Source organism: Saccopteryx leptura, chromosome 2, assembly GCF_036850995.1.
Source record: "Saccopteryx leptura isolate mSacLep1 chromosome 2, mSacLep1_pri_phased_curated, whole genome shotgun sequence".
NCBI classification, from domain to species: Eukaryota; Metazoa; Chordata; class Mammalia; order Chiroptera; family Emballonuridae; genus Saccopteryx; species Saccopteryx leptura.
In genome coordinates, this window is record NC_089504.1 from 304604300 (window position 1) to 304627839 (window position 23540).

The 23540-nt window shown below is 40.5% G+C and overlaps 1 protein-coding gene across 1 annotated transcript in view; it reads right to left on the reverse strand.

The window, feature by feature from the left end:
* Window positions 1-23540, reverse strand: part of GRM8 (glutamate metabotropic receptor 8) — an 822068-nt gene that overhangs the window by 644793 nt on the left and 153735 nt on the right. The window contains exon 3 of the mRNA XM_066362590.1: window positions 3447-3663. Coding sequence (XP_066218687.1) covers window positions 3447-3663 — 217 coding nt within the window. The remainder of the gene's footprint in view (window positions 1-3446; window positions 3664-23540) is intronic.

Here is a 23540-nt window from a genome sequence, read left to right on the forward strand (position 1 = left end):
AGCTTATTGGTCCTGCATAACTGAAAGTTTGTATACTTTGTCCACCAGCTCCCCATTTCTCCCCCATGTCCTATATCGGGCCAGGACTGATATTGCAATGGCCTCTCACTGGCCTCCTTACTTTCTGCTTCCCATTTGTACAATCTTGTCCACATTCTGATGGATCCCTCCCTACTGAGCATTTCCCTCCATGGCCAATAAAGATAGAAATACCAACCTACAGGTGAAGTACTCAACTATGTGTCCATGTCAAGCCTTCTTATTTTGTCTCCCATATCTCATTACACAAACTATGCTTCAGTCAAATTGTGCTATTTGCTGACCTCAGATATTTTTGCCTTCTCCAGGAAAAAAAAAATCCTTCAGTAAAGGATGCATTGGAGAGACTATCATAGTGAGTATACTAAGAAGCTATTTGTCTTTATTTTATCAAATAACACCTGTCCCTGTCTTTCTCAGAAGGATCTTGACTAGAGAGGAGCTATCACTGACATCTCTATTCATGACCATCTTTTGCTCATCAACTTCATTCTCCAAATTTAGGAAAGACACTTTCCTAAGTTTCAAATTTTGTTAAAATAAAAATGTTCTAATCAAACCATACAAGCAATTTATCACTAAACAGATTTTCATTTCACTACCATTCCATTATGATCTGTCTGAATTAATCAGACCTAAAACATAGGAAGCCTTGACTTACATTGAAATGTCTTAGTAATGAATGTCACCAGAGAGAAAAATTCAGAACAGAGTATAGGAAAATTTGTAAGAGTTGGGGAAACATATAATTTTATTAATAGGCAGACACTCCAGAAAATAAATTTATTACTTAACTCCTACATCAGAATACTAAAAATTTTTTTTTAAAAAACCCACACTACTAACATGGTGACAGAGATGTCATCAATATTGTATCAAAAAAAAAGCAAATGTTACAAAACTAATGAATTTTCATTAGAGCTACCAGTTCACTTCAGAATGGGTTAAGCTGCAACCATTCCCCATTCCTATTAACATCAATGTCATGTAAAAGGTTTAATTTTCAGCTATTTTTGTTCTAGATAAAAATCTTTGTCATTAAAATGAGGAATGATTTTGATATTTAATATATTCCAAGGCATACTCTAGTGTGGCACTAATTTGGCCTTTTCAGTATTCTGCATATTAATTGACAGTCCAGCCCTCCTCCATTCCCCAGCTAAGTGAGAAGGGAAATAGAATGGACAGCCAATCAAGTCACAGAATACTGACAGGATCAACGTAGAAGAAACATGTCACACTAATCAGGAGCATACACACAGCACTAAAATTATTTTCTCCCATGAAAATGATGAAGATAGAAACAGGAATAATGAGTTGTCCCACCTGAATCCTTTTATGTGACTGTATTACTAAAGTACAGCCATGCTCCCTAAAAAGTGAAACTAGTAACTCTTATTTTAGTCAAAACAATAATACTTCACTCTCACTTAACATTTAGAACATGCATTTTATCAGATTCTCCAACAATTGGGAAATCGTGTCCTGTATTTAATTTTTCATAGTCATCAATGTCATGCACACAAAATGTGTCCTCTAGTTGAAGAATATAAAGGGTCCTACAGAAGATGTAAAATTAGCCTGACCAGGCAGTGGTGCAGTGGATAGAGCATCAGACTGGGATGCAGAAAACCCAGGTTCAAGACACTGAGGTCGCCAGTTTGAGTGCGGGCTCATCTGGTTTGAGCAAATCCCAACAGCTTGGACCCAAGGTCGCTGGCTTGAGCAAGGGGTTACTCGGTCTGCTGAAGACCCACAGTCAAGGCACATATGAGAAAGCAATCAATGAACAACTAAGGTGTTGCAACGAAAAACTGATGATTGATGCTTCTCATCTCTCTCTGTTCCTGCCTGTCTGTCCTTGTCTATCCCTCTCTCTGACTCTCTCTCTGTCTCTGAAAAAAAAAAAAGATGTAAAATTAAAATACATAATCTATTAGTTGCCTTCTCTTGTTGAATTATCATTCTGTTGACAACTGCCATCAGCTGCTTAAATAATGCATTAACCGTAATTCCAGAAGTTATTATTCTCACGGCAGTGACCATTTCCTCTAAGGATAAAGATGATTCTAAACCAAGAAGGTAATATAGTTTGCCAGTATTTAAAGTGTTTTGAATCATTTTCATAGTAATAGCGATATAATTTTAAATTCCAAAGAGCAAACATTATGGCATCATGGACACTTACAACAGGTGTGAATAGCTGTCCAATTCAATCAGTTAACCCACTCTGTCTGACAACGCCAGGCCTTTTGCTCCTTTTCTAAGTTGTATGTAACAGCACAGCACTAGAACGAACTATAACCCTACTAAATATTGCGTGAAATAAATTTCCATGCCCTATTGTATGCAAAACAGATCCCAGGCATCTGCAAATCTTTCAAGAGAAGACCTTACCCCAATAAATTATTCCAATAACTCTTTGTCCTCGCTAATTATGGAAAAGTCCAAATCACTCTCATGATCTTTTCCTGAGTTGATGTCTCCAAAAGAGACAATACATTATCAACATAATTTCTTTCTCCAAGAGCAAAATTACTCTAAACAGACAATAGCCACTTTCATTTTCCCAGAAAATGTATGCTTACAGAAAAAAAATATAAATTTTATTCAGTAATTCTTAATAAGAGTAATAGTATTTGTTAAATGGCAATAATGTCTCCTTTCATCCACAAGCTTATGTTGTTGATCAATCAGCACTAAGATGTGCCCTCTAAGTCATTTTTTGGTTTGTTTGTTTTTTCCTACATAGTGGAATGGATTTACAACTTCATAAATAAACATGCACCTGCTGAAATGCCTACAGAGACTTGGATAAGCCCCCTTGAAAAATGTCCAGAATGGATTTTATCGGTACCTTGCTCTAATGAAGTTTTTACATTTGCCCTTCATCTCACTGTAAGCTTTAGTGTTCAAGGTAAGGAAAAAAGTACAAGAAGTCAAATATGACAATAAGAATATCCTTTAAGCATAGCCTTGGGGGCTACTTCAGTATTGTTTTAAAATGATCACCAGTCTTCATCCCTCCAGAGCCAAATGTAAATTCGGCTGCCTTTTTTTTTTAATTTAATGACTTGTTAATGTAAACTTCCATCCAGAACAATAAAAAAACGCATCACTTATTCAAATTTATAGTGGCTCTAATGTGCCAGCAGACTCCCTCATCAAAACAGACAACTTTAAAAAATGTCCACCAGAGTCAGGAGCTCAATTTCCTAAATTAGCACCACAGTGTCACCTTGCTAGACCATGAACAACACAATCATTTATAATAAACGCAGCTTCTCCCTAGAGTGGACAGCCTGGGTCAGGCCTCTGTAGGAGCTGCAATCATTCCATACAGAACAGAGAGTGCTTGAAGATGCTAAGACTTCCACAACACAATCATCTGAGAGATGCATGCTTACCGATCTCCCTCGAAATCTGGGTGAATGCCTCCACTCCACTCTCTCCATAGTTGCCCTCAGAAGCCAGAGTTGACACATAATTCCACCCCAGTGCCGTCACAATGTCCACCATGGCTTGCGCTTGGTAGGAGTCAGGTGGGACCACCCTAGAGAAGAAGTCATACCTGGTGTTGTCACTTAGCTCAGGGGCTGTGGATGCATAGCTGATTTGAGGTATCTGCAAAAGAAATGACAGGTCATTTCAACCCATGAGGAATCATGTGGAATGATGGATTGTCACAAGAGACTGAACAGCCAGAACCAGACCAGAAACCTAGGTGCAGAAACTTGAAGCTCAAATGAGGTTTTATGACCAACAATTTAATTAGACTGTGTTCTATAATGGCCAGTATGCTTTCAATCACATTTCTAAACAGTGAGAAGGAATTCAGTTTTATTTCAGCCTCTGTTGTTTCTGAAAGCAAAGCAAAATATTTGTGCTTGTTGTTGTTGTTGTTGTTGCTTTTTTATTCTGTATGTGATAAGTTCTGGTACAGAAATGAGGCAGAAATAAAGGTATAATGCATCCATGCATCAGAAAAGGTCACCTCTGAAACTGTCTTTGGCTTTAGGACATAAAGGCTACACCATGATGAACAAAGACTTTAATATGAGATTTTTTTGCACTTGATACCATTTCAGTTTAAGGATTTATGTTTGGTAAGTTATCTTAAATATATAGTTTTGCGAATTCAGTCTCTGATTATTAATACAGTGTGTCTGTAAAGTCATGGTGTACTTTTGACTGGTCACAGTGAAATCTGCACCAAATAAAAGGAAAACTCTCCCAATTTCATACCTATTCAGTGCAGTTCGATGTGGGCTCACACACAGATTTTTTAGGGCTCCTTAGGTAGCTATCCCGTAGAGCCTCTACAGACTCGTCACTGACTGATGGCCTAACAAAACGGGGTTTCTCCACCAAACTGCTGGTTTCCTTCAACTGCTTATCCCACCGAGTAATGTTATTCCTATGTGGTGGTGCTTCGTTATAAATGCACCGATATTCACGTTGCACTTTGGTCACAAATTCGAACTTAGCGAGCCACAGAGCACACTGAACTTTCCTCTGTACTGTCCACATCTCGACTGGCATGGCCGTGGGCTGCTCCACTCTATACACGGTGTTATGTCATCATCTGTGCATGCACACATGCTGCCATATGATCCTATAGAAACTGGGAGGGTTTTCCTTTTATTTAGTGCAGACTTCACATTTCTATCATCTTTTGTTGCTTTCCTGTGACCGGTCAAAAGTGCACCATGACTTTATGGACACACTGTATAATGATTGAGTACCACAACAAGATTTGGGAAAAGCCAACTGTGTATCTTCTAATAAAAACATTTTCCAACCTCCCAAAAACATCACAAAATAGGAATCCACGCATAATTCCTTTGGGGAAAGAGATTATTTTCTGAAGTAAGGGGGCGAATTGCTAGTTTTCAACACTAGAATACTATGTCTCTTCTCCTAAATATATTCAAAATGAGTAACAAATTAACTACATGTTCCAAGTCTCCCCCTAAAAAACTTTTTTTTGTATTTTTTCGAAGCTAGAAGCAGGGAGGCAGTCAGACTCCCACATGCACCCAACCAGGATCCACCTGGCATGCCCACCAGGGGGCGAAGCTCAGTCCATCTGGGGTGTTGCTTCTTTGCGGCCATAGCCATTCTAGCGCCTGAGGCAGAGACCATGGAGCTGTCCTCAGCACTTGAGCCAACTTTGTTCCAATGAAGCCTTGGCTGTGGGAGGGGAAGAGAAAGATAGAGAGGAAGGAGAGGGGGAAGGTTGGAGAAGTAGATGGGCACTTCTCCTGTGTGCTTTCACCAGGAATTGAACCCGGGACTTCCACATACCAGGCCGATGCTCTACCGCTGAGCCAACCAGCCAGGGTCCCCCTAAAAAACCTTTTAAAATGTAACATTCAGTCATATATTAATGTGGGGGAGAACTCTTTTTTATTTATTTTTATCCATTTTAGAGAGAAAAGAAGGCAGAGAAGAAACACTCATTTGTTGTTCTACTTACTAAGCATTCATTGGTTGATTCTTATGTGTGCCCTGACCAGTGATCAAACCCACAAAACCTTGTTATATTGGGACGATGCTCTGACCTACTAAGCTAACTGGCCAGGACCCAAGTGAAGACTCTTAATCTAAGGTAGTTGCTAAAGAAGTACCATGAAAACACAGAAAGTCCAGACAGGGCACAAAAAATGCAGGAAACCTGGCAAACAAGACAGGAAAGAACATTGCAGTCATAGGAAACTACATGTCCAAAAACAGAGAGTCAAAAAAGGGCATGGCAGACTCCAGGAACTGCAGCTCTTCGGGTGGCAGGAATGTAGGATACCAAGGGAGGAATGCCAGAAAATAAAACTGCACTGCTAGACAGAAACTAGATGATGAAGGGATAAAAGGAAAGGAATAGAGCCTATTAAGTATCTAAGAGACAAGGAAAGGTGTAGGCGACGAGGAGCAAGGTGGATTGACTCTCAGTTCTATGGCTTTGGTAACTAGGATAGATGATTTTTGCTATTCACCAAGATAGATTTTAAAGAGAGAGAGATTTGTCAGACAAAAAAAAGAAAAATGGTGCGTTTAACTTTTGGTTTGCTTCTTTTGAAATTCTTGTGAGATGAATGAAAGCAACTACATAGTGGGGAATACTATCGGCGGATCTGGAGTTGAAGAGCATCTTTCAGACTGGAGGTGAGGAAAGGTGAGACCATAGTAGAGGTGGTAGTTAAGCATGTGATCACCCAAGAAACATACAGAGAGAAAGAAGAAGGGTAATTTGGGAGGGTGAGCTGTGCAACTGTGGGGTGAAAGTTCAGAGGTCAAAATGACTACAAGATAGATGCCCTAACTCAGGCTACGGAGTTGATGATGCAAGTTTAACTCATACATAAAACAATCTGCTCTCTATCAGATCCTGCAGCTAATGTCAGCATTGTGATGTCAAAGAACCTGCAGTTCTCTCTTCCCTTATAGGTCATCACACTCTGCAGGATACGACTGTCACCCACTACCCCGACCAAATGATTGCCAATTTGTGAAAAGCCCTCAGCATAACATCTGGATTTCCTAGATTCGGAGAGTCCTACACCATACTGGTGGCCAGGGAAGTGACATTGAACTTCCCAAGATTTAAAAAAAAAAAAAAAGCCTCTGTTATCCAGGAAGCAGAAGACTGAGCTTGGAGCTCTCCAGGGTGCTGCAGCATGCATTCAGCTTTTGTACAACCTGTATCTATCTACATCAGGGGTTGGAAACCTATGTGGCTCTTTTGATGGCTGCATCTGGCTCACAGATAAATCTTTAATAAAAAAATAATGTTAAAAATTTAAAACATTCTCATGTATTACAATCCATTCATTTCCTACCACTCATGTTCATGGTTATGAGTGGCTGGAGCCAATCACAGCTGTCCTCCGGGACAACACCAAATTTTTATTGGATAATGCGTAATGTACACGGATCATTGTGAGATCAGGAAGTAAACTTCCCTCCTTTTAATCAACTAGTCAGCTAGCTAATTGCAGAAACCCTTTTGACGAAGAAGATGGCTAAAAGAAAAAAAGATGAGGAGTATCATACTTTTCAGTAGGAATGGACAGAGGAATTCACCTTTGTGGAGAGAGCAGGTTCTGCAGTGTGTCTAATATGCAATGATAAAATTGCATCGATGAAATGGTCAAATATAAAGCGGCACTTCGACACATGTCATACTACATTTGCATCGAAATATCCAGCGGGGGACAGCAGGAAGAAAGTGTATCAAGAGCTACTGTGCAGACTGCAAGCTAGTCAGCAACAACTCCGTGTTTGGACCCAACAAGGTGACTGGAATTCGGCTAGCTTTGCTGGTGCTTTAACAATTGTGAGAAACGGAAAGCCATTCACAGATGGGAAGTATGCCAAAACATTCATGCTTGATGTTGCCAATGAACTTTTTGACGACTTTTCAGATAAAGACAAGAAAATCAAATGAATAAAAAACATGCCTCTGTCGGCAAGAACAGTTCACAATTGTACCATCATGATGGCAAATCAAACTAAGGCAACACAAGTGAAGGACACAAATGCAGCACCATTCTTTTCTCTCACTTTGGATGAGTCAACAGATGTAAGCCATTTATCCCAGTTCAGCATGATTGCAAGGTATGCTGTCAGTGACACACTACGTGAAGAAAGTCTTGCTGTTTTGCCTATGAAAGAGACAACAAGAGGGGAGGATTTATTCAAGTCTTTCACTGAGTTCACTAAAGAAAAAAATCTACCGATGGATAAACTTATTTCCGTGTGTACTGATGGTGCTCCATGCATGGTGGGGAAAAACAGAGGATTTGTAGTGCTTCTTCATGAACATGAAAAGAGACTCATTCTAAGTTTTCACTGCATCCTACATCAGGAGGCACTTTGTGGTCAGATGAGTGGAAAGCAGCTTGGTGAGATGATGTCACTGGTCATTCGGGTGGTTAACTTTATTGTTGCCCGAGCTTTAAATGATCGCCAGTTTAAAACACTGCTGGATACAGTTGGGGATAATTATCCTGGTCTGCTTCTGCACAGCAGTGTGCATTCGTTGTCAAGAGGGAAGGTGCTCAGCCATTTCACAGCTTGTCTGAGTAAAATCCGGACTTTTTTTGAAATGAAAAACGTCGAGCATCCTGAGTTAACTTGGCAATACAGTCTTATCCCTTCAACAAGCAGTGTTTGCATTTGAAAACAAGCTGGAACTCTTTGTGGCCGACATTGAAACAGGTCATTTACTACACTTTGAAAAACTGGGAGAGTTTAAAGATGCATACACAGCAAGTGACCCTGCTCAACATCTTGATCTCCAGCAGCTAGTGGGCTTCACATCTAATCTCCTGCAGTCATTCAAAGTTCACTTTGGAGAATTTCATGAGCGCATTCGTCTTTTTAAGTTCATCACCCATCCACACGAGTGTGCAGTGGACAGCGCCGACCTGAGTTACATCCCCAGTGTCTCTGTCAGAGATGTTGAGCTCAAGCTGCTGACCTGAAGGCCTCAGACATGTGGGTGAATAAGTTCAAGTCACTGAATGAAGATTTGGAAAGATTTGCACAACAGCAAGCAGAGTTGGCGAGCAAACACAAGTGGGGAGAAATGAAAAAACTTCAACCCGCGGACCAGCTGATTGTCAAAACTTGGAACGTGCTTCCGTCACATACAACACACTGCAGCATGTGAGTATTGCTGTACTGACGATGTTTGGCTCTATGTATGCATGTGAGCAGTCTTTCTCACATCTAAAGAATGTTAAGACCAACCTACGATCATGTTTAATGGATGGAAGTCTCAATGCCTGCAAGAAGCTTAACCTCACCACATATCAACCAGACTACAAAGCCATCAGCAAAACCATGCAGCACCAGAAGTCACATTAATGGTAAGAAGTACTTTATTCATCATTGGTTAGCAACAGCATAACAACGTTATTAAAAAGAATTCAGGGACTTATTGTACCTTAAAAGTGTTGGTCTTACATAAAATGCACACATTTACTTATATATAGTGTTAAACATATTGTATGGCTCTCACGGAATTACATTTTAAAATATGTGGTGTTCATGGCTCTCTCAGCCAAAAAGGTTCCCGACCCCTTATCTACATTGACTGTAACAATGAGTTCATCTATTTACTCCCCAATTATTCCTGGTCCTGTTCGCCTAGTGGGACCATGTTAACCTGCTTGTTAACATTATGGGCCCATAAAAACCAATATGATCTGCCTCCTTCCTGCCCCTCTTTTCTCTGCCAGACACACAGGCCACCTCTTGGCAGATTTTTCCCTTGATTAGGCTTTGTGCCTTTGTAATACATGACTACTGAGCAAGGACACGCCCCCACATCTCTAACTACACACCAAATCTTGGCCTTTTGCACCTTTCCTTGCTTACTTCTAAAGGACCTGGGAAATAGACTATAGATGATTCAGTAAGATCTACTCTTTCGTAGATAAAAGTTTCCCAAAGATCAAGAGCATGTACATTTCTATGCTCCAATAAAAGATGGTCAGCAGCTTGACCTTCACTTTGGAAGGAATTCTGCACACTGTGAATGTGGTGTGTGAGTATGTGTTTGTGTGTGCAGGGCAGCACGGTACAGCAGATGATGTGGCACATTTCCTCACCCTATTTGGATATGTAATAATCCTCCTGCTGAGGATTATTCAGAGTCCAGTAGCTGAGGAGCGACTCAGAGTCCAGCAGTAAACTGCCTTACACAGCCCTCAGCCTGCCTATAATAATGAGCCACCCTTTCTAAAAATGAGCACAAAGTGTGAAAATTGAGTGTTTGAAATCAAAATTAATTATCTCAAATTACTACCTTCAGTCAGTCACTTTCCAGGTTGTTTAATTAGCAATCAGCATCATGTTTAGTATTAATTAAACAGGTGTAAAGGATGTATAAAATAAAAGTGCAGATAGAAAGTGGTTGACTAGGTGGGTAAAGGACTTTCTCCCAAAACTCTTAAAGAGTTTAGTCTTTGCCTATCCACTCACAGGAGAGTAATGTGGGAGTACGTGTCTGTGTTTGCATTTGCTCCACATTGGCTAGGTCGCCATTTGCAATAATAGACATCAAGGTATGTTGATTGTATTTCAAGACAACTTTTCAAGTTGTCATGAAGTCACACCTTATCTTCATTTTATTGTGGTCGACCACTAAACATTGGCTCGTTAAGCATTTTACTTTCTGTGCCAGCATCCCCAATATTCCCACCACCCTCAAATTAAATCCCTACTGGCAAGTGAAGTAGGAATTTTTTAAAACCTGGGATGTTTTCTTTTCTTTTCCCTTACACTAAATCCATCAGTCCCTTTACCCTGGAGGTCTCATCTACCAGAAACAACAACAACAATGCTAAAAAAAAAAAAAAAAGGTTGTGGATGGGGAAGAGAAGTAGGGAGAAAAACGAGGGGAAAGAAAAGAAGGTATTAGGAAAAGCATCCTGCATCAGCTTCCCATCCTTTGGAATAAGGAGCATCCTATATAAACCTCTGGTGACTCCCACATGCCCATGTAAAGGATCATATCCAAACTTCAGTCCGGCTCATGAGGTCCAGATATCAGACTTTGCCCCATCCTCAGTCCAACCTCAGGTCTTCCCTGCCACTGTGACAGCATTGGTACCCCTGCCCATGCTGTTCCCTGTGTTGATACTTTCTTTTCACCTCCACCTGGTAATCCTCTGCACAAATGCAATGTCCATCCCCTGGGAAGCTTTCACTAACTCTCTCAGGCATTCTTTGCTCCCATAGCCTTCATCGTCTGACATTAGGACCACAACAGTATTCTGGCTTATGAGCCTCTTGGGAACAAAGTCTCTGTTAATTTCTTTGGCATCTCCAGCACCTGACAGGAAGTTCTCAATGACTATTTGGAAGCCATTAATTACTTAAATTGGGGCAGGGATTTGAATACAGGCCTCTTTCCCACAATCTCCTACCCTGCACTCCACCAAAATACTGTGCAGGCTCTTCTCTACGTGTCCCTCTCGGTACTTCTCTGCCCTGCTGCATGTCCTGGGAGGCTGCTTTATGCCTATAGCACTTGGGTCCCTGGTCTCAGGCTTTTGGTTGAGTTTGACCAATAAGAGATGGGGGGGAAGGAGCAGACAGAAGTCAGAGCATTGATTTCCTCAATTTCCCCATCTCCTTCCCCTCTGACTCGGTATTTCTCTACCTAAATCCTCAGCCACAGCTAAAGCTCTTACCAGGTCTAGTGGACACTCTCTACCCTTGTTCCTCAGGTCCTGCCATTGTTGCTAGTACCTGACTGCTCTGTCATCCTGTGTTGGTTCCTTTTACTGTGCCCACATCTTATAAATAGTCCTTTTGTTAACCTCCCTTGAATTACCCCCTGAGTGTGCTGGAAGCTTAATAATATAGTCTCTCTTCCAGGTCTCTGCAGAAGGGGAAACCACTGTCAACCCTGTCCCAACCTCCTAGCCTTTCTCCATCCACTGTCCCATCCAGCCTTCTCTGCCACTGTCCTTATGTGACTTTTTCCTTTCTTTTCTCTTTCAGTGCACTAGAGCATCAAATCGCATCATTTGAAAACACCTGACATTTTGCTTTTTATTTTCCCATCTTAGTTTCCTGGTGCTGAGATTTCAAAATATGATGTGTGCTTCAAATAAAGCTATACTTCCCTTACTCTGATAAAGCATATTTAAGGCAATCAATTGCACAACTCAAGATACTCAACACCATACCCTCCCTAAAACGATACTTTAGCTTTTTCTTTTCCAATTGTTTCAGTTATGAAAAAAATCCTTCTTCTCCCATTACATTGTCACTTCAGCCTACAGAAGAGGAGATTCCTCAGCCCTCTTGGGGAGTTCCAGAATGCATATTTTCTATATAAATGTCCACCTCTTACTTACTCCTCTCAAAGGGGAGGGGAGACTGGGAGGTCAGAGCTCTATATTGGACAAGAGTGCCGAACAGGCTCTCCCTTTATTCTCTGACCTGTCCACACACTGTAAAGCTCCTTTCTCTGCAGGTTAGGGAGACCAAGCAGGGTTTCTCTCTCAGAGAGGGACTCCACCCATCCTCTCTAGGTCACTGGTTAAATAAGTAGACTTTGAGTCTTCTGCAGAGGCACAGGTGGGTCCAAAAGTTGAGATGTGGTGTGGTAGTAGAAAGCACCATTTTGAGCTCGAGTCCATGCTAAATTCTCTCTAATCCTGTTCTTAAAAGACAGCCACATATCTGGAGAGTTATGTGGTGTTTGCTCAGCTGTTAATAAAACTAATTGCTTGATCTGCATTTAGTTAGTTATTCTTTGAATCTTAGGCTTACAAACTCTGAGTCCAAAAATCTGACCAAAGCTCAAGGAAGCAGTACTATTTCAAAGGAAAGAAAGTTGTTTACAGCCACTTGTATATCTGGATAAAAATCAGAACAGAATAGCTTGGTTGGCTAGTGCTAGACCATCGTCCAGTAGCACAGAGGTTGCCAGTTCAATCCCCAGTCTGGGCATATACAGCAACAGATATATGTGTCTCTTACTCTCTTCCTTCTTCTCTCTAAAATCAATAAAATAAACATTTAAAAAATAAAAGCAAATATGTATTTGCCACAAGTATAAATTTTAATACATCTATACATATATATATGGGTATATATACACACATATATAAACGTATACTTGGCAAGAATATTTATTTTTACTAGAAGTTAGCAGAGATTATTATCCTCTATTGTCCACTTCTTCCAGGCAAAACCTAGATTTTTACCTAGGACTTGGCCATTCAGCAGGAGACTACATTTCCAGCCCTTTTGTGCAGCCATCGTCATTTACATAGTGGTGAGTGTAACTTTTCAAAAGTGTCATTAAAAGAAAAGGGTATGCCTTCCGCCTGCCTTTCCCTCTTTCCTGCTGGCAAGAATGTAGACATAACATCTAGAGTTCAATCAGCCATCTCAGGCCATGATCTTAAAAAAGAAAAATTAGTTCACACCAAACTACTCAAAGCACTCCGTCCATTTCTCCATTGCTCTTAAAATTGAGGAAATTTGCTTTTAAAATAAAGCCCAAACCTCTTGCCACAGGATCCTTGAGATTTGGCACCTGGGCTAGAGCTCTGTTTTCTTCCCTCACCTGCTCACCCAATGTAGCCAGACCCGCTTCCTCTCCTTCCCTGATCTGGCCACGCCCCTTTTCTTCTTCCGGCCCCCTGCCTATTGCTGCATATGTTTTCTTCCCCAATCCTTCCAGGTTTTTCTCACTCTTCAACTTCAGCTCAGGTGTCTACTCCTCAAACAGGTCTTCCCTGGTCACCCCCTCTGACACGATCTACTTATTTCCTTCATTACATTGATCTTAACTTGTCTTAATTTGTGTATCCCTTCCTAAATGTAAAGTCTACTTCAGGGGTCGGGAATCTTTTTGGCTGAGAGAGCCATGAATGCCACATATTTTAAAGTGTAATTCCGTGAGAGCCATACAACGACCTGTGTACGTTAAGCATTATCCAATAAAAATTTGGTGTTGTCCCGGAGGACAGCTGTGATTGGCTCCAACCACCCGCAACCGTGAACATGAGTGGTAGGAAATGAATGGATTGTAATACATGAGAATGTTTTATATTTTTAACGTTATTATTTTTTTATTAAAGATTTGTCTGCGAGCCAGGTGCAGCCATCAAAAGAGCTACATCTGGCTCGCGAGCCATAGGTTCCTGACCCCTGGTCTACAGGAATCTTCACTGTGTTGTTTTCCAGATGTGACATGGGCTTATAGTACATAGGGGTTCAATAAACATTGATTTAAAAAAATTGGTTCATCCATCAATCAAGAATACCTTTTATTATTTTCCTCCTTGCATTGCAATTTTGAAAGATTTTTCTATAAAACAATTTAAGTAAAAAGTCACTCATTTCCTATTTCTGTGTTACTCAAAAGCTATTCATTTGCAAAAGCTTCTGATCAGCATGAAATATCTGTTGTTACCAAGCTGAGGTGATAGAATTCCAGGCCAAATCAACTAAGTGCCATTTCAGTCACATTCATGCAGACACATCTTAGGGAAGCACAGTTTCCATGGAGCTCTTTAAAATGCTGACAAGGGCCATGAAAACCTCACAACTATCTTGGCAATCACTTTGACATCTCATGGACTTCTAAAGAATAACAATTACATTTCCAAGGACCAATGTTAGAGATTCTTTAATCCTTTGCCCCTTTTTACTTATCTTTACCTGTAAGACGGATATTCTATACAGAGCTGAAAGTTCCGGTGTCTCCCTCACACAGTCTGTGTTTCTCCCTGTTGCCACCGGAGTATGGCTGCACATGACAGTGAGGATGAGATGGGGTGTAACTGAGATGGGAAGGGGCTGAGGGACCTGTAGACAGCATAAATACTCTTCTAGTGTCCAAAAAAGTTACAGTTACACTCCAGCAGCCTTTGTAAGGCTCCCCACTGTTTGCACATCAAAACACTGTAGTAAACTTGAAACTTTTTTATGTTTTCTCAAAATGACATGAACTTTGTATTCTTTCCCCCAAGAATCCGCTTGCCGAAGATCTTAAAGAAGTCAAGACACTTCCAGATGTACCATTAACCACCCAAAACACAGCTTAGAGGAAGCCCCTCAGAATCAAGAGTAAATTTAAGTCTTCCTGTAAGAATCTTGCATACATCTGAAGACAGGTCTGCAGATGGAAGATAGATCAAGACATGAGTCACACGCATCTTCACCATCAATTCCTGCCCAGGAGGTTTTTTATCTTTGCAAACAACGTTGTCTGTTGATCGTCAAATTCACTGGTGGAAGGTGGCAGGGTGGGACCTTTGTTTTGTTCTATACCATCATTGTATTTTCCCAATGAAACATCATCTTGAACCTGTGTTCTTCCCCCAGGGCATAGTGCTTGCCTGAGCACTCCTTCAATGATGCTGGCCTTAGCAACAGCAGCTGTCACTATGAGAGCTTCCTGCCACCTGCTCTTGGGATGGATTTACTGCCACTGCAGAACCAGGTCCTGAGAACATAAATGATTACAGTCACTAACTTGTCTTTTCAGACTTGACTGCTCTCCAGTATTAAAACTACTAGTTGCTTGTGGCAAAACATAAGAACTAGTTAAAAATCAGATAAAAATAAGGAGTCACGCCATCCACCTCCAGGTGGTAGAAAGATTGTATTTGCAACATTGCTTTTCCTCTCCCACAATACCTCACGCTCTTCCTTTCCAACCTGGGCCCGGCAGAATGGCTCCCACAAAGAAAGGAGCTTAGAAGAAGGACAGTTCTGCCATCAACAAGGTGGTGACCAGAGAATGCACAATCCACATCCATAGAATGGGTTCCAAGAACCATGGCCCTTGGACAACAAAAACATCTGGAAATTTGTCATGAAGGAGATGGAAATCCAGATGTACACATTGATCTAAGGCTCAAAAAAGCAGGAATAACAAATGTCCCACACCGTATATAGGTGCCATTGTCCAGAAAATATTTATATAATGAGGATGAAGATTCACCAGACACGCTCTATACATTGGTTACTTTATGCACTTGTCACCACTTTCAAAAGTCTACACAGTTAATGTTAAGGAGAAGTAAATGCTGATTGTTAAAGTTATAAAACTGAGTCAGGGCTAGAAGTCAAGTTCTAGCACTGACCCCTCCCTTCCCACAGTGCCCTGAGCTTGCACGCTCCCCTCAGCTTCACGAAAATGGAATGCAGAGAGGAAACAGGAGAAAGGAAATATAATGCCAAAGAGTAGAGTAGCAGAGTGATGGCTATTCTGAGTCTGCTTCCGAAACCATAAAGAAGCACTCTGCCCCTCCCAAATCAGACCTGCCCAAGGCCATCCTGTCTGCAGAGAGGATAGCAGGCTTCTTTTTGGTAAAAGTTAGTGTCAAGTGGGAAGTTCGATCCCTGTCTTCTCAGATGCATTCCCACAGTTGATCCAGGGAAAAACACAAATCTTTGTGTTTTAAAATGGGAAGTTTTGGAAGTCATGGAGGAAGAGATAGAAAGAGACCCTTTCCTTGTACTATGTTTTTATTCTTCTTCCCAACATCAGCTGACTCAGGGTAAGCTAACCCTCCATACCCACACTGAAAGGGCCTGTGGTCAGTTGACATAGCTACGTATAACATAAGTAGGCTTAAGGTCACAGGTTTAATTCCATTATGGGCCAACATGCAAACCGTACCCCTCACCAGAACCCTCCTCCTCACAAATGCACAAGACCAGTAACAAAGCTAACCAGAGAGAGGAGAGACAAGGTTAATTCATTCTTGTAACTGGATAAATAAATCAAAGATGGCTTGCTACTGATGGGGAATCTGAATTTTCAGCAGCAAATACAGAGAAGATTGAGTCATAGAAGGCACACTTCAAAACATAAAGCATGCCCCTTTGTGTATATGTACACCTGAAAGTATACAAATAAATTATACCAACTTATAAAGTCATCTCTTAGCTTCAGATAATCCATTAAAAACTCCACTGAACTGTGAAAGGAGACATTTCTCACCACTTTTTCAGGGGGGATTGTATGAGTCAGAGAAATGGTGCACTCAAATTAGGGTAACTCAAGGAAGGGTTATAAAGGGACTATTTTTAAATCAGGAGCAGTGTACAGGAATGACAGTAGAAAGCCATAATCTGGTAAAAGTCATGGGGGCAGAGGAGATAGGGAAGGAATCATGAACAGAAGTCATCTTGAGAGAAGTGACATCCTTGGAAGCATAGAGCAAGCCCCAATCAACCACACAGGGTAAAGTCCAGAAATATACATTTATGAATGACTGTGAAGACCTCTTATATTATATTGGGGGGGTTTTTTGCTTTGTTTTGTATTTTTTATAAAGTGAGAAGCAGAGGGGAGGCAGACAGACAGATTCCCGCATACGCCAGACAGGGATCCACCCGGCATGCCCACCAGGGGGCGATATTCGGCTCCTCTGGGGCATTGCTCCACTGCAATTGGAGCCATTCTAGCACCTGAGGCAGAGGCCATGGAGCCATCCTCAACACCCAGGCCAACTTTGCTCCAATGGAACCTTGGCTGCAGGAGGGGAAGAGAGAGACAGAGAGGAAAGAGAAGGGGAAGGGTGGAGAAGCAGATGGGCACTTCTTCTGTGTGCCCTGGTAGGGAATAGAACCCAGGACTTCCACACGCTGGGCCGACACTCTACTGCTGAGCCAACCGGCCAGGGCTGGGTTTTTTTTTATATATAACTTGATGCTATTTGACAAAATATCTTTTGACAGAATATCTACACTAACACATTTTAGTTTGGCTATTGGAAATTCCAACCCTTAAAGTAGACCATCTAATTGGAATTTCTTTTGGAAAATAAAATAATATCTTGTTTTTTAAAAAAAGAAAGTATAATGATTTTAATCAAATTAGTAATGACATTTGACTACTAATCTATTTATTTAAAATGAAAGACAAGTAATCTGTGAACATGAAAGAATTTACATATAAACAACCATAATTACACCCAATAAGATTAATGAACTTTTTTTTTACATTTGCTAATTACATTTTACAATAAGAAAGCACAGCAGCTCCTTAGGGAAAGAGTTGTTATAATTAATCAAGTCACTAGTAGTATGGGAATTTTTAAGTTTAACTACTCACATATATCCATTCAAAAATTCTAACAGCAAGTTGGATTTAAAGCAGTGGTGAGATTCAAATAATGGAACAACTGGTTCTCTGCCCTCTAATGACCATTTCAAGTATAAAAATATGATATACCAAAAGGTAGTTTATTATTTCGTGCATTTAATACTTAAATAAGAAGAATAAAACAGGTACACAAAACTAGTTTGTTATAAGAGTTGTAAAATATTAATAAAAATATTAAATAATATCGAACAAAAAAACAATAAAACAGTTTTTTAAGGTATTTCCATATTGCTTCTTGTTTGGTGTCCTCACTTGCAATTGTTTTCATCTCTGGATGAAATGAAATCACTTCGGGCACTTAGAATACGCTGTTGGGCAGATGAATGTTAAAAGACAATAAGGAATGTAAATTTGTGACTTCCACATTGAGTGGCTGCCCAGGCGCCCACCTTAGAGAGAACCCTGATGACAAGTGTCATTTTAACAACCGGTTCACCGAGCTCAATGAAAAATTAGGTATCGGTTCTGCCGAACTGGTGCAGACCAGCTGAATCCCACCACCCATTTAAATCTTTTATGTATTAAGGAAAGGACTTTAATATTTCAATTAGTTCTACAGCTTCTCTAGTTTATGGCTTCTCCTGATTGTCAAATTTTTCTTTTTGTAAAAAAAAAAAAAAAAAAAAAAAAAAAGTGAACACTATTTTTTTCTATTTTCCTGCCATTTTAGAACTCTGATTTCTAGAAAACGATAATGAGTGCACATGCAATAACACACCCAAATTAAAAAGGCTAATTCAGTACATGCACTTTTTCCGATTAGTAGTTAAATTAAATTTAATGTCTTTTTAATGGTTACTTTTTGATGAGTTCATTCAACAAATTAGCTCCCACTATGTGCCAGACACCATGACAGGCTCTGGGGATAGGGCACTAAACAACACATGGTCTTCCACCCCCAGCAACCATATGGTCAGATGGAAAAGACAGGCATAAACAATCACCCAAATAAACATTTAACAGCACTTGTAATGAGTGTGAAGAGTAACAATCGGGTCTGGGGGAATGGAAAGGCTTCCCTGAGGAAATGACATTCACTGGCACATGAAGAATGATGAACAAAAGGGAATGAATATGGAACGCCAGCCTCACTCTGCCTGGCGTTTCCGATTTCCTTCACAAGTGTAAACAGCCTAATTTCTAGAAGTGAGGGGGAGGGGCGGGTGACTGACAGGTACCTAATCTTAGAAACGGAATAATATTAAACCAAAGACCACCTTTCCCTGTGCTTTGTCCACACACAGCATTTTCAAATAGTAGATGCATAATGTGGATTCTTTCTTCTTTAAGAAAATAACTGTGTAATTATCAGCAGGAAATTGCATTGTGTTCTCATAGGTCCTGCAGTTTGCAAGGGTCAGGAGAAAATGGACAAATGAATGGATAGAGGGAGGATGAAAAAAATAAATGAGCCCAGCAGAAAGTAACCCCATAGCAGAGAAACAACTTTAACACACACACACAAAAAATGTCTACTTTATATTGCCTATAAGCGATTTGTTTCTTTAGGAAAGTGAAAACGTGATTGAAAAGTAAAAAGAAACTCTTGATTTTTACTCAAGTGGTGAAGGCTTCGGGATAGGATTTCAAAAGACATGAGAAGCAGGTTAGAACTAACCCAAGAGAAGAATAACCTGGTCCCCCCCTTTTTTATATAAGATAGTATACATTCTCAGCACCGCTCAGGAGGAGAGAGAAATAAACGGATCTGTCCAACTCTAAAATCTCTGCTCAGTGACCCAGCATCTCAGAGAGCCAAGGAGAATGGCATTGGCTGGTTTCATTATTTCTAATGACTACTGCCAGGACTCGACTGCATTCTGGTGTAAAGATCCTTCTTTGATACCTTCTCAAGCAGCTAGGGATTTCAAAATGAAATCTATCTCTAAGTATTCTTTTATACAGAAGGTAGAGAAACTTTGCAATGACTTGCTTAGGAAAGTCAAAATTTTCTGCGGAGGCTTTTTTCACCTGAGTACAAAAATACGATCAATTACCATTTGTTATATTAGAAAAGAAAAAGAAACGATGCCGTGACATTTTCTTAGCATCATTTGTTAAATCACTTAAAAATGTGCCTCTCCCACCCACTCATTCTCATCACTGCTGACTTCAAACTAACACCTAGCATTTCATTTTTCTCTTCTGTTGATTTCCTTGCTGTGCACCTCACCACTGTGGTTCCATTCCCCCCCCCCAAGTTAGTAATTATAACCAACAAATTGAAGTCAACAAAACCTGAGCTGGCAAATACTCCATTTAGACCAGCATTTTGCCACTCAGTAATGCCTGATTAGAATCCTAAAAATAAGGAAGAATGTTGGTAAGGATATTTGTTCCCGGTTGTTAATTTCTTAGATTTTCGGGGATCGTCTGCATTCATTGACACCTTGGAGGGAGACTGGTTATTTTTCCTCCAGCTGGTATCCAGGTACTGATGCTGAACACCAAATAAAACTGGAAATTTTCACTTCCTTTAGGTTGTCTAAGCTCAGTAGTTAGAAAAGGGCACACATGAGATTAAAGGTCTTAATTTAGAGTTCCAATACCCGGGGGATAAAAACAAAGCGCTCCATGTCCAAAGACCAAATAGTCAATTTCATAAATAGCCATCACTGGACAATAGGCAAAGTAGATAAATGTAAAGGACTCAGATCCCATCATTCCACAATATACTCAGCAGAGTGTCCGAAGGGCAGCATGCTAAGTTTCCCCCAAGTGGACTGATTAGCTCCTTTCTGCTCTTCTCTGCTCCCTCCCCAATACTTTCCTGAGGAGACTAGTTTACTGTTCTTGATAAACCTCATTGATGCATCTCAACCCATCTTCACACACCTACCTCATGAAATACTGTGTGTGTATGCATGCACACCTATGCATGTGTCCGTGTGTGTGTTCGGTTGATTTTTTCCAACACTTATTTAACATGTTGTATTGGTGAACTACTGTGTGAAGTTCTGTCTCCCCATTTTATGGATGAGAAGAGCGAGATCTGGAGAAGTTCAGTAACTTTCCTGAGGCTGAATAATCTATAAATGTCAGAATGGGATTCAAACCTGGATAGTCTGATTTTCAACTTATCTCTTAAACACCTCTACCCTCCACTAACTCAGGTCCATTTTACAATGTTCATTCTTCAGTAGCTTTGTCTTTCATGAGTGCTCAGTTTCATGAGGAAGCAACCATAGCTCCCCGTTCTTATTTCTTGGACAGCATTTGATTGAAACAAACATATGAAAGAATCCGCTTAGGGAAAGCAAGTAATGCAGTGGTCTTGGTACAAGGTGTTCATGAGCCCAGCTCATGGTTTTCTGTTTGTTTGTTTTTGTTTTGCATTTCAACAAGCATTTGCTGAGTACCTACTACATGCCAATACTGTTACTTGGCTTCTACGAAGTCTCACTCTCCCAATTTTCCTCATAAATCTCTATCTCCTTCATTGGCTATTACTCTTTTGATTCTTCAAGTGTTGGCATTCATTAGCATACAGCCTAGGCTCTCTTTTCTTTTTATGTCACATCCAGTTTAAGTCTCTCAACTGAGTTCTAGACAGATGTCCTGCTTATTTGAAAGCTCCACTTGAGTGTCTGTTAGCTATCTCAAAAAATGCCCAAAACTTGTCACATCTTCCCCAGCATTAGCCAGAGGCCAACTGGTACACCAAGAGCCTCAAATCACAGCAAGCCAATCAGCCTGGCTCCAAATTTGTATGCGTGCTCCCTACATTATTGTGCATAACCGTTCCAAACTCAGCAGTGCTTTGCTTTCCAAAGCTGTATGACTTTGGTCTACTTTGACTGGCCCTCATCTTTCCTAATCTTTTATTGACCAGTGTAACCACAATAAGTGAAGACATTTTAAAAATTAAATGTGGGTCCTAAAATTTCCTAGAGAGGAAAAATATTAGCCATGTGCTTTGGTAGGAAAGACATAGTCCCATCGTGAAAGAACAGTTTTCCAGCACTGACTACGGTTTCCGTAGTGATGAGATTTCTCTACAGCCTTGATGCTCAATGCTGCCAGCAAACCCACAGCATCAGCACCACCTGGGAGCCTCTTAGAAATGCAGGACCTCTGGCCCCACCCAAGCTGTACTGAATGAGAATCTGCATTTGAACAGGTGAGTCATGTGCACAGTCAAGTTGGAAAAACGCTGCTCGCGTCCAAAGCATTGAATGTACACTCAGAAGCCCTGTATTATCGTTTGAAAAATTTTCATATCGTGCACAAAGGATTTAAGTGCAATCATTGCAAAGATTATTTTGGTAGAGCTAGATGTTGTCATCATGATGCGATGCAAGTTTCAAGTTTACTCTATGATGAAGTGGGTGCCTTGAACGTAATGTTCACTTCCCCTAAGGTGAACAACATCTCCTGATAGCTGGAGATTTCTTTTCAAAAATATTTCACTACTCAAAAATTATAGCCCTGGCCTGATAGTTTGGTTGGTTACAGCGTCATCCCAGTATGCAAAGGTTGCTGGTTTGATTTCTAGACAGGGCACAGACAGAAATGGATTGATGTTTGTTTCTCTCTCTCTCTCTCTCTCTCTCTCTCTCTCCACTCCTTCCTCTCTCTCTAAATTTTTAAAAATTAAATTTAAAAATTATAATTACATGTTAAGTATATTATGTTTCAATTCTTACGCCAAATACTGGTGTGAAGTTTATTCTTAGCATCATGGTGAGTGACTGAATATGTCACATACAGTGTTAAGTCAGTAAGATTTTTTAATACATTTCTTACTTATTTAGAAATAACACATGACTCTTTGAAAAAGAAAAATTGACAAAGGCTGCATACTTTAATATCAAATATAAGATGCAATGTACCTTGTCATCAATATACTTCCCACAGTATTCAGATGCAAGATAATTTAGTGAGATATTCATTTTGATCTGATTCTTGTTATTCTTGGAGACCCATGAAAATTTTTTTCTTGTTTGTATGCGTATGTGTGTGCCCTTCACAAGAGCCACAAGCCTGTGTGCCCTAGAGCAGTGGTCCCCAACCCCCAGGCCATGGACCGGTACCGGGCCGTGGGCCATTTGGTACTGGTCTGCAGAGAAAGAATAAATAACTTACATTATTTCTGTTTTAATTATATTTAAGTCTGAACAATTAATATAAATAAAATTTTTAAATGACCAGATTCCCTCTGTTATATCCGTCTAAGACTCACTCTTGACACTTGTCTCGGTCACGTGATACATTTATCCATCCCACCCTAAAGGCTGGTCCATGGAAATATTTTCTGACATTAAACTGGTCCGTGGCCCAAAAAAGGCTGGGGACTACTGCCCTAGAGAATTCTGAAGGCTCAGCATGTAGACACTCTATAGCTGAATTATCCATAGAAGAGGGATCACCCAAGATTTACAGAGAAGGGTTTGTAAATGGAAATGGAGAGAGAACGGTGCTCTCTCAGAGAACGGAAGTGGAGTGATCTTTGTTTTCCTTTGTTCCAGTGCCTGAAAACCAACAACCCTCATCAAATAAGCCCCTTCCCCATACTTGTCCTGGAAAAAAATGGAGTCACCTCCTTTCAGTAGCCCATGGGGCTGCAGTGAGCATCTCTGGAGTCCATATCTCCACAGCACTGGAAACCATGGTCGAGTTTCTTGGCACTCTAGTCAGCATGGCTCAGTGCCAGAGTTACCTGATATAAAAGAAAAAGTTTCTTGCACTTGAGTTTTGAAGAGCAAATTCCTTCCTTCCACCTACTCCCTATCAGAGGGTTAGGCCTGGGAGCTGACACTGGTACACTCTTGTTATTCTTCAGCAGATGCCTGGAAAGGGCTTTGAACATAGTAAACGATCACATGTGCTGTTGATTCACTGCCTCCTA